Source organism: Equus quagga, chromosome 3 (genome assembly GCF_021613505.1).
Source record: "Equus quagga isolate Etosha38 chromosome 3, UCLA_HA_Equagga_1.0, whole genome shotgun sequence".
Lineage (NCBI taxonomy): Eukaryota > Metazoa > Chordata > Mammalia > Perissodactyla > Equidae > Equus > Equus quagga.
In genome coordinates, this window is record NC_060269.1 from 35,727,124 (window position 1) to 35,739,900 (window position 12,777).

The following is a 12,777-nucleotide window of genomic DNA, read 5'->3' on the forward strand; positions in this document are numbered from 1 at the left end:
TTTTTTGACAAGAACTTCCATATACCTTACTTGGTTTCTTTAGTTCTTGAGAGCTAATTATTTACTTCGGTTATTTTTCTATTATTACCATTTCTACATAAAATATTTTTATAATATTTGTTTAAAATGTTTTAAGTATTTAAATACTCTTGTGTAAAAGTTTGTGATTTCTAAAGAAAGGATGCATGCTTAATATCTTGCATATTTTCTTCACTTGTCTCCTTTTTTGGTGTGTTTTCACCCTTCACATTTAAGAGTAAAATAGAGAAGAATGTTTCTCTCCATTATTCTTCCTCCCTGTCCCCTCCCCCTCCGCTGTCCCTCCCCCCACTCCTCGCCTGCCCCTCCCCCCTTCTCCCCTTTCCCCATCACCTTCTCCTCCCATCCTCCTCCCTCCACCTCTTTTTTTTTTCTCTTCAGCGATGCCAACATGAAATACTATTGGCAGTTGATTATAGAAAGTTCTCTAAATAGGCAGGTCATTTGTACTCCTCCAGGCCACGTGAAGGAGTGGGCAGCTGCCTTCCTCCCCAGGATGATGAGAGTTGTTTGCCTTCTTAGTCTTCTTCCATCCTGGGAGCGGAAGGTTGTGGTCTGCTGGATTTCGCAGCCTCCCAGCCTTTCCCTGGACCAAGTTTCTTAAGTTCCCGGAAGGAAATGCCCAAGTGAGCCGTGGCCTGCCTGCCTTTCACAGATGTTTCTCCTTTCCTTCCCTTTTGCGTAACACAGGAGACACATAGTTTGGTAAAAGTTTTTTTTAATAGATATTTGAAGCAGTTAGGGAAGGCAGGGAGAAATATCAGATGAGGTGTCTTTGGGTGAGTCAATGGAGCGAGAATGTAGCAGATTCATTACAATAGTTATTGGTAGGTTAGAACTGAGATGAGGTAGAATTGTGATGTATTCTTCCTTCTTCCCCACTTCAGAATGAAAACCTCAGAGGAGGGGAGGGGAAGTTGTGAGAAAATGTGGTCATAGCTTGTGTGTGCTGGTGACTTGGGTAGTTATTTCTAAATTTAATTTGCAAAAAAGGCTGGATGATTTTATTTATTTTTAGACACACAATCATAGAAAACAGAAAGAAAACTAATTCAGAAGAGTTATATTTTAAAAATATGACTTTGTTTATTTTCTTTGTAGGCCAGCTTTTTCACATGGATTGGGGGAAAAAGTAAACTAATGTAACTGAAAAAGTTCTGACTTTGGATTATAAAGTATACTCTCAAAATTCATTCAATCACTGTGCTTCTTCAGGTACTTTAAAATGAGATCCAAGTCAATGTTCAGTTGGGTGCCAGCACTTTGCATTTAGGTTGGGTTGAAAATTTCCAGTTTCAAAGAATGACCACTGGTTATGTAATTATGAAATATTTAACCAAATAAAAAGTCAACTGTTTGTATCTGTGCCTGTTAGTTTAGATTTTAAACTAATCCATGAGGTGGTATTCCTTGGCTAGAAAGGAAGCAGAATTTCTACCTTATTTGTGATAGCATATATATTCTGATTAAACACTCCAAATGCATTTTTAAGTTTGAATCCCAGGTAAGTTATTGACAAATTTACCTAGTCCCAGTGCGTCCACTGATTGTGAAGAACTGCTAGGGATGATTGAGTTATTTGAAAACAGTGAAAATTTAGTAGAAGATTAGTACCTAGAAACTATGCAGTCATTAGCTTCTGATGTGACAGCTACTGTTTTCCCCATGAATTCAAAGGATGGCTTATCTTTCCATAGAAAGAATATAATTTTCAAAATATGGAATGATAATCTGGTAGAAAGCTGGAAATAAAAGATTTCCTTAAGAAGCCTTCTGGATTTTAAAATGGTGATTTGCTGGTAGCAAGTTGATTGAAAATGTTATCTGACTTGTATGTTAAAATGAGATTTAAATAATTGATTTAATGAGAGAGAATATTCAGTTACTGAAGTAATTGGTTGGCAAAGCCTTTAGAACAGAATTATTTAGTCCTAGTTATAAAGGATTGCACCTTTAATCAGGGTGCTTAATTTGATTTCTTAAATGTATCTGTGGCTTGTCTGACAAGCTCAGTAACAAATGAGTTCTGAATTGTAGGAACTGATCAAAATGTAATCAGTGTCAATTGCCATTGTTGTAGTTTATTGCATATGGCTGTCAGTTGCTGTAATCAAGAACCGCTGAAGTGCTTTAAAAAGTCTCCAGACTTTTGAGTAATTGACTTCATATGTATGACGTTATGGCTGTGAAATCAGCGCCACTTCCTGTTTTACTTTATTTTTAAAAAGTTGGGGAATAAATTGAGTTGTCATCCATCCTTCCTCATGCTGAAGACTAAAACTTTTTAAGTGGCATGAATGACTTAATGTGGTAGTCCCATTTTGACAGGGTTTTCTTTTTAGTGCTTTTAAAAAGGAAATACTAACAAGATGTTTCCTTTCCTACATAGACAAATACAGTGTAAGGGAGAAAAAAAAAACCCAGAACAATTGGTTTTTTTGGGTCTTAGTTGAAACATCATTCTGGAGAAATAAAGTCTTCCACGAATCTCTTAATTTCTCTTTTGCATGATCAGAGTGTTAAAAACCAGGCAAGTTTCTATTGATTGTGTGGTATTAGTCATCATAACCCATTTACTGCTCCATCCCTTTGATATACTTTTCAGTGACTCAGCTGTAGTAATTACCTACTCATTTAATAATTTGTGGAACTCGGTGCGCATTCCTGATGTGCTTTGATGCTGTCAGTAGTTCTGTGAGAGTGTTTACATTATCTCCATTGTGCAGATGAAGACCTGAAGGTTGGGGAGGTTTGGAACCGACTTGCCTGGGGTAGTGGGGCTGGTCAGAGTGGGGTGCTGGTGGAGATTTAAGCCCAGGTGTGTGATGCTATACCTCAGCCGAGTGCAGTAGCTCAGCCTTCCAAGGATCGAGGATGCCACCCTGCTCAGATGCTTGCCTTTCCCACCAGCCTTTTCTTTTATTTCCACCAAGACTGACTTTTTCCTCTCTGGAATTTACTACGTCTCTTCTCTTCCTCTCTCCTTTTTTTTAAGCCACACATCTTCCTCTTTAGAGCTTACTAGCTGTTTGAAAGGAATACATCATTAACATAATTTTAGGACAAAGACAGCTAGTTTAATTTAGAATGAATGTCAGAAGTGTTACACTGAGGCTTCCAATAAATATTTCCTAGATGAGTGTATAAATTGTAGTGTTAATGTGAAAGATTACCCATAAATGACTTTTTAAGTTTATGTGTCATCATATTTCTATTTTGGTTGATCATGCATTAATCTTCAGGAAGATAATATGATGAGTACAAATCTTAGAAGTGTGGGAACAAACTTATCATTCCTGCCCCCACTAACTCGTCAAACTAATAGCCATTTTACCATTAATGGTGCTGCCTGTTTCCCCTGTCGTAAGACAGTGTGGCAGCAGTAATGCCACTTGAAATGTGTTAAAATATACAGACAATGCAAATACCACATGCTGTAAACCATGGCTACTGAGTAGTACCTTTAATAATAATAATAATAATAATAATGATAGCTATACCTGCTTTGCAGTTGTGAATGTGAAATGCTATCTTATGTCCATTTCTTCCCTCCTCCCAGCCCTGCCCTTATCGTTTTACTTTTAGCTCCGCTACACTTTTCTAAAGTCCTAGAAATGTCTAATAATAGAACATGGCTTATAGCATTATAAGGAAGCATATATAATATCTTTTAAGAAGCCACAGAGTTAATTATTTGTGGTTTGGCCATTTGAAAATGGAAGCTTTGTAAGTCAGGCAAGTGGACCTTTGAAGGGTCAAGGTTTTAATTATATTTTCTTTTTTGCTTGCTCAATAGATGTAAAAACATGTAATGAGGTGGACCTGGAGAATTCCATAGACTGGGAAGTGAAGACAATCACAAGTGCCTTAAAACAGTATTTGAGGTAAGCTCCTCTCAGGACCAGAGGGAAGAGTGCATTGTTTGCGTTTCTAACACAATGGATGTGGACTCTGCACATAAATCTCAATAGTTAATTAAATCTTATGAAAAAGGAGAACGATTAGGAGGTATGTAATGATATCCCAGAAAGTGAGGTAAGTAGCGGATGAACATCCGTTGTTAGTAAATTAACAACAGGACAGAACTGGAATAGACTTACTCAGGTTTTGAAATAGATGTCTATTGTAGATGTGAGTTTTAGGAATTAAACGCTATAAAATAGTGAGGAAGAAGGCTGCTGGTTGAATTTATTGAATCTTTTATTTAGGGTTTAGACTCCCTTTGTAACCAACAAATACGCTTGTTTTTCAGGTAAATAGTATTTGGGTTCCAATGAACACATTAGAATCAACGTATATATTTTATACTTTAAAAATGTTTATTTGAAAAATTTCAAATATGTAAAACCAGAGATGAGCGTCGTGAATCCTCACGACCCCATTATCCTGCTTAGTCAGTTACCAACATTCTGCTGCTGCTGTTTCATCTATCTCCCTACTGCCACTTTTTTAGGATAAGACTTTAAGGACTTTCCAAAACATCATATTGCTGCACCCGTAAATACTTGAGTATCTCCAAAAAGATAAGGACTTTAAGAAAGAGACAATGTAGAAAAGACAAAAAGAATATAATGATCATACCTAGCAAAATTAATATCATCCAGTACTCAGTCTATGTTCCATTTTTACTGATTTCTTTTCAAAAAAGTCTGTTTATATTTGATTTAATCACTAGAGGATTTAAACAATGTTGACAAATTTCGTTTAGCTGATATCTTTTAAGTTGCTTTTCATCTGTAGGGTCCCCTCCCTCAGCCGCTCCCCTCCCACATTTATTTGTTGACGAACCTGAGTCATTTTTTACGTAGAATATGGCTGGTTGAAGCCTCATGGGGTCATTTAACCTGTTTCTCTGTTATCTATCATTTTTCCTGTAAACTAAAAGTTAAATCTACGGCCTTTATTAGTTTCAGGTTAGGTTTTGTTATTTGTTTGTCGCAAGGATACATTATAGTGGTGCTGTGTTCTTTGTGGCTATTACAGCAGGAGGCCTGTGTTGTCTGGGTGTCCCACTTTATAATGAAATTAAAATTTATTAGTGGGTTTAGGTGTGTGTTACCTATTTTCAAGGATTTTATTTAAAAAAGATATTTTTAGCTACTGTTTAAAATTTTTTCTTAAGCTGTTAAGTACATTATTATTATCAGTAGTCTGTAAAGGGGTGAAATTAAAGCTGAATCTACATGTTTATGCCTCATTTGCCACTGAGAGTGACTAACTAGTTTGGATGAGAATTATAGTAAAAGTGAATCTCGTTAGCTCCCACCCTGGCATCAGGATGTAAGGTTCCTGAAGATAGACATTTTATGTGTCTTGTTCATTGCAGTGTCCCCAGCATCTAGAGCTATACCTGTCACTCAAATGTGAGAGCAGTGGTTCTCAGTTGGGGATGATTTTGCCCCCCTCCCAGTGGCTATTTGGCAATATCTGGAAACATTTTTGGTTGTCAGGATTGCTGAAGAGGGGGTGCCACTGGCATCTAATGAGTGGAGAGCAGGGATGGGCTGCTAAACATGCTACAATGCGTAACACAGCCCGCCCTTCCCCCAAATGTCCAAAATGTCATTAGTGCTGAGGTTGAGAAAGCCTGTATTGGATGGATGAAGGAAAGAATGAGTGAGGGATATAAAAATGCAATGAATTGCATATGGTAACGTGACCAGTAGAGGATGCTGCCACTCTAGGAGGTAGCTTTAAACCCATTTTACTGTTTGGTAAACTCATGCCTAGTATAATTAAAGGGATTGACCAAGGTGACTCAGATATCGGTGGGAAAATAGGGACAAAAATCCAGTTCTTTTGTTGTAAATTACATGTTGTTTCTTTTTCCTGCTCCACATGGTTCTATTTTTCATTGGGTGGGGGCAAGAGATTAGTTTAATAAACCAGAGGATCTTTTTATTCAATACATACTATTTCTTTTTGGTTCTTGAACTCTGAAGCTAGGACCTCGTTGCCTCTGGTCTTGTGTTGCTTTCTGCCTTTTTCTCATTACGTTGCTTGCTTCATCCTATTGAATTCCACTTTTAAGCAAACATTGCCAACAGAGCAACATTTATGAGATTCTATTATTATATAACTTCATTCCTAACAATATACGCATTCTGCTTGAATGTGATAAAGTGATTATCATAAAATGGCAGATGCCTTGGGAGATTTGAAAGTTAGGTTGCTGTTCTTTTCCCCTATGTTATTTTTAGCAACTGAAAATGCAGTAATTAGGATTAAATTGACACTTTTTCTGGTCATGCACCAAATGGGAGAAAACTGAGGTTTTGTTTACCTCCATTTTGGCTACTCGGTTATAGCCCAAGTGAGTGTATTTCTTTCAGCACAAGAGGTGATACAGTGTGATGGTCAAGAGCATGGCCTCTGGAGCCAGCCTGCTGAGTTGGAATCCCAGCTCCATCACTTATGGCACCATAGCATGAAGCTGAACATAGCTTGTCTCACCAAAAAAGCTATTACCTTTGAATTCATCTCGCTGCAAATAACCCAGCCACCTTATTAGATAGGAAGTTGGAGGTGGAAGAAGGGAAATAGCCAAACCCCCCAAATAATAAGCAAAATCTCCAGGGTCTGGGAGAAAGAAAAAGATGCACAGTGGACATACGTATGACATCTGCCTTTTCTTCTACTAACTTGAGTTTTTAGAGAGTTTTGAGTGTTTTTAGAGAGCTGAATATCAGCCATCTGATTGATTTCCTATCCAGACCATAATTTTGATTTCCAGCAATGTGTTCTTTACAAGTTTCTGATTGAGAGGGGACAAATGAGCTATTTTATAAGGTTTTTAGTTAAATGATTTTTACCTGCAAGAAACTTTTAAAGCCTGGAAATTGGAATGCAACTTTTGGGGAGGAAAATGCCAGCTTAGGTAAATATTATGCTTTATATCCCCAGGCAGAGCCCAACAGGTGGCAAAGAGAGGTAGCTCAAAACATATTGGATGGGAAGTTGAGAGAGATGATGACTCAGTGTAATAAATTTTGTTTGGGCAACTTGTCATTGTTATTACTGCTTCCCTACCATTAACAGTATTTAATACTTATTTTTTATGCTGCCTTGCCTAGCTAGGCATATGGCAATGATATAAGTAGCTCGTAGAAGAGATTTAGATACAAATTTATTTTTATTGGAAAAACAGTGCTCTCTATGGTTTTTCTAAGTGTTCTCAATTTTCCTACTTTTCTTTTCAGCACCCTTTAACTTTCATTTTCTGCCAGATAACCGTTTTTCTTCTTTGCTACTTCCTGCTTGTCCGTATTTTGAAACAAACCCAAAACTCTACTTCTGATTGCCCCTTCTTTCTCTGTATTTAGGCTGTGATGTAATTAATTTTATTTTTCTTCTTTAAATTAGCGTGTAGGGGATGAAGGAGAGGGAGAGGAGAAATGAGAGAACGGATTATTCTTCACTAGGGCTTTAAGTTTTGGTTTCGTTGCCTACAGTTGTCATTTTGTGTGTGCGTCCTGTGGCATCATAAATTGTATGTGAGGTAAAATTGTGGCTACCAGAGGATGGAGGGCGTAAGATTGATGCTGTTTAAGGTGACAAACTTGTAATGCGTAGTAAATAAGCCATAGAGATCTAATGCACAGTATATTGAATACAGACAATAATATTGTACTGTAATTATGTAATGTGATGAATATCGTTACATTGGCAATCATGTTACAATATATAAATATGTCAAAGTAATGTACTGTACATCTTAAACTTACATGACGTTACGTGTCAAATTTATTCAGTAAAAAACTCTGTATGTAGGGAACATAACCTATAAACATATTTTTGCAACTTTTTGTTTTTCAAGCAGTTTTGTTGAAGTGTAATTGGCATATAGTAGAATACCTATTTAGAGTGTACATTTGGATAAGTTTGACATATGCATACATCTGTGAAGCCATCACCACAGTCAAGATAGTGAACCTATCCATCACCCCCTAAAGTTTCCTCATGCCTCTTTGAAATCCCTCTCTCCCACCCTTCCCTTTTTGTTTCCCTAACCATAGGCAAACCGCTGGTCAGCTTTCTATCACTATACGTTAATTCACATTTCCTATAATTTCATGTAAATGGAATAATGCAGTATGTACTCTCTCTCTCTCTCTTTTAAAATCTAGATTCTTTCACTCAGCATAATTAGAGGTTCGCTATGTAGTGGCAAGTACCAATAGTTCATTCCTTCTTGGTGCTTACTAGTGTTCCATTATATGAGTACACCACAAATTTATTGTTTATCCATTCACTTGTTGATCGATATTTGGATTATTTGTAGCTTTTGGCTATTACAAATAATGCTTGTGTACAAATCTCTGAGTGAACCTAGGTTTTCATTTCCCTTGGATAAATCCTAGGAGTGTAATGTCTGGGTTGTATGGTAGGTGTATATTCAATTTTTTGGGAAACTGACAAACTGTTTTTTCCAAAGTGTTTGTACTTTACATTCCCACCAAGAATGTACAAAAGTTCCATCTCCTCTACATCCTTGTCGACTCTTGATATGGTCTGTCTTCTTAATTTTAGCCATTCTAACAGGTGTATGGTGATATCTCCTTGTGCTTTTAATTTGCACTTCCATAATGACTAATAATGTTAAACTTTTTTTAATGTGTTTATTTGCCATCCATATATCTTCTTGGGTGAAGTGTCCGTGTCTTTCACGCAATTAAAAAAATTAGGTTATTTGTCCCCTTATTGTTGTGTTATTTTTTGTATATTTAGGATACAAGTCCTTTCTCAGATATGTGCCTTGCAAATGTTTTCTTCAGCCTGTGACTTGTCTTTTCATTCTCTTTATAGTGTCTTTCACAAAGCATTTTTAAATTTTAAGTCCAATTTATCAATTCTCTTTTTACGGACGGTATTTTTGTTAATGTACCAAGAAATCTTGGCCTAATCCAAAGTGACAAAGGTTTTCTTTTGCATTTTCTTTGAGAAGTTTTATAGTTTTAGGTTATTATCTATTTTGAGTTGATTTTTTGTGTAAGATATGGATCCAAGTTCACTTTTGAATGTGGATGTCCAGTTATTTCAATACCTTTTGTGGGAGGAACTTCCTTTCTTCCCTGAATTGTCTATTCAGATGATCATACAGTTTTGTTTTTGTTTTTTAGTTTGCTAGTATGGTGAATTGCATTGATTTTTCTTGAATATTAAGGCAGTGTTGCATTTCTTTGATAAACCCAAGTTGGTCATGATGTATTATCCTCATTTTTATCTTGTTGAATTTGAGTGGCCAACATTTTATTTAGAATATTTGCATCTATATTCATGAGTAATATTGGTCTGTAATTTTCTTGTAATGTCTTTAATTTTGGTACTAGGGTAATGCTGACATCAAAGAATAAGTTAAAAATTATTCCCTCTTATATTTTCTGGGAAAATTTGTAGAGAATTGGTATTTATTCTTTAATTGTTTGGTGGAATTCACCAGTGAAGCCATCTTGGCCTCGAGTTTTCTTACTGGCAAGAGCTTGAACTACAAATTCAGTTTCTCTAATAGACGTAGGACTACTCAGGTTACCTATTTCTTCTGGAGTGAGCTTTGGTAGTTTGTGTCTGCAAGATGTTTGTCCATTTCATCTGAACTGTTCAATTTGGGCATAAAATTGTTCATAACATTCTCTAATTCTCTTTTTAATACCTTTAGAGCCCGCAGTGATTCTGCAGTCACCTGTATCATTCCTGACATTAGTAATTTGTGTTTTCTCTCTTTTATTTCCTAGCTAGATTATTCTGGCTAGATTTACCAATTTTATTGATTATCTCAAAGAACTCATTTTGGATTCATTTATTTTCTCTATTTCATTGATTTCTGCTCTGATCTTTATTTTTTCCTGCTCTTCCACTTCTTTTGGGTTTAATTTACTTTTTTTTCCTGGCTCTTGAAGGTGGAAAGTGGAGTCATTGTTTTAAGACCTTTCTTCTTTTCTGGTATAGGTGTTTAGTGGTATAAATTTACCCCCCAAATATGCTTTATTAACATCCCTTAAATTCTGGTATGTTGTATTTTTATTTTCATTCATTTCAAAATACTTTCTAATTTCCCTTTCTTTGGGGTTTTCCAGATGTCTCCCCGTTACTGATTTCTAATTTAATTTTTATTGTAATCAGAGAAATAACCTGTATAAATTGAACCCTTTTAAATTTATTGAGATTTGTTTCGTGGTCCAGAACATGGTTTATCTTGATTAATGTTCCATGTGCACTGGGAAAGAATGTGTTTTCTGTTGCTTTTAGATGGAGTGTCATTTAGGTGAAGGACACACCAGTTAGGTCAATTTGGTTGATAGCTGTGTTCAGATCTTCTGTGTCCCAGCTGATTTTCTGTATACTTGTTCTATCACTTATTGAGCCTGAGAGTTATGTAAATCTCTGACCATAGTTGTGGATTTGTCTGTTTCTCTATGTAGTTCCATCAATTTTTTTTTTTTTTTTTTTGAGGAAGATTAGCCCTGAGCTAACTGCTGCCAGTCCTCCTCTTTTCGCTGAGGGAGACTGGCCCTGAGCTAACATCCATACCCATCTTCCTCTACTTGATACGTGGGACGCCTACCACAGCATGGCGTGCTGAGCGGTGCCATGTCCACACCTGGGATCAGAAGCAGTGAACCCCGGGCCGCCGAAGTGGAACATGTGCACGTAACTGCTGCACCACCGGGCCGGCCCCATAGTTCCATCAATTTTTGCTTCATATATTTTGAAGCTCCTGTTATTAGATCCATTAACGTTTAGGATTGTTATGTCTTCGTGATGAATTAACCTCTATATCAATATGAAATGACCTCCTTTATCCCTGCCATTTTTCTTGGCTTTTGCATATGTTTTAAATTTTTTTATATGTGTATCTTTGATTTTTTTTTTCAAATATTCGAGGAAAAGTTTCTGGGTTACATGTTTTAAACCATGTAAAGGTTTTCAATATCTTGCCAGATTGTCCTCCAGAAAGGCTGTACAGATTGATACTTGTCTCAGCGTTCTTTAAGTGTTTATGTATAGAGTTCAGAGATTTGCTCTTTTAAAATTTAAGATACGTGTAAAGGTTGACTGAACTGTAGCATTCTGTTGACCACAGGAAAAAATATACTACCATTTAGATAATCTGTTTTGTAGAAGACTAAAATGATGTGGATATTTTTTAAGTTGTCATCAATTTTATTTCGTATCTCTCTTTTATTGTTTCATAGTTGTAACTAAAAATGGATATTGCACTTTTATAATAGAGTTGTCAGAAGAGAGGATTTGATTTCTTTAAGTTTGTTTAATCTTTTCCATATATTTTTTGTGGCATCTTCAGTTAATATCCTAGAGGTGATTTGCAAAATTTTATGCTTATATTTGGTTGCATAGAATGTTTGACTTTAAATAAGATAATGTGTGGAAGGAAATTTTATATATAAAATCTGATGTTTGTAAAGTTACTTTTCCAAGATTTAATGTGAAATTCTTTGTGCTTAGATCTGATAGGGATTTGCGGCTGCTTCAACTTTGATAGTGCCTGGTGCAGATAGCACTTAATAAAGTAATTGACTTGAATTATGAATCTTTTTGATATGTAATAGTATTTCCTAGGGAAGTTTTACACGTTAACTAAGAAAAGCACAACATATTTAATATCCTTTTATAAAAAATGAAAGGAAAGAGAGATGCCCTGTGCGGATTCATCTGGTAATTCTGAGCTGTCCTTTTCATACAGGAGTCTTCCGGAGCCTCTTATGACCTATGAGTTACATGGAGATTTCATTGTTCCAGCCAGTAAGTACTATATAGAGATGCATAGAAACAGTTTTGTGGTTGATAGTGTGTATAAACTAAAATTTCCACACGAAAAATTTAACTTAATGTCGTAATCTGTGCTAAAAATAGAAATCACTTTAGAAGATGTTTGGTTTCTTTCTCCTTTTAGAAGGTGAAAAGGGATCGTTACTATATTCATTCATTCTTTCACAAATATTTATTTACTGCCTACTGTGTGCTGGGCACTTGTGGATACTGGATATGTAGAGCTACGAAAGGATTTCTGCCTCCAGGAGCCAATTCTCTGGCAAATATTGGGGCATAAACACCTCTCTCTATAGCATGAAATATATAATGGCTTGAGCAAAATGCTGTGCAACAAGAAATATTTAACTTGCAGAAGGTTGGGAGATTAACAGATTTGGAGAGATTAGCAGGTTGGAAATAGCTTCACATGGAAGGATATTTAGATGGAAATTACAGGCAGAAGGAATATTGTGAGATAATGCCAAAAGCCCACACGATATTTGAAAGAGAGTGAATTATATGTGATAAAATGTTAAATGAAAAAGGCCTATAGTTGGCACAATTTTAATTTGTGATTAAATTTTTTTGTGAGTCACATTCATTTGAAGCTTTCTTATTTTCTGTTATCATACACCTCAGTTTTAATATTCAACACATGTTGTTTAATCATCACAGTCTTCTGAAATGGTGTTAGATATTTAATAGTTAAGGGAATGACGGTTGAGACATGTTAAGTAACTTGCCAGGTTATAGTCGTCTTTATTTAAAACTCCAAACCTCAGTTCCCCTGGCTAAAACCTGCAGTATTGGTTTTCACAGGTGCACTGACAGTAGCTGTAATTGTATTTTCATTTTCTTTTATTTTTTTCCCTTGGATGTATTCCATAGTTTAATCTGTTGTAAAACTTAGAGCAATCCCTTTGGGTCCTGTGTTACTGCTGCCCGAACATTGCTTTAAGTGTTATCTTC

At 36.0% G+C, this 12,777-nt stretch overlaps 1 protein-coding gene across 2 annotated transcripts in view; it reads left to right on the plus strand.

Annotated features, from left to right (window-relative positions):
• Positions 1-12,777, plus strand: part of ARHGAP10 (Rho GTPase activating protein 10) — a 290,156-nt gene that overhangs the window by 178,218 nt on the left and 99,161 nt on the right. For both annotated transcript variants that reach the window (XM_046657071.1, XM_046657070.1), the window contains exons 15-16: positions 3,836-3,923; positions 11,741-11,799. In XM_046657071.1, coding sequence (XP_046513027.1) covers positions 3,836-3,923; positions 11,741-11,799 — 147 coding nt within the window. The remainder of the gene's footprint in view (positions 1-3,835; positions 3,924-11,740; positions 11,800-12,777) is intronic.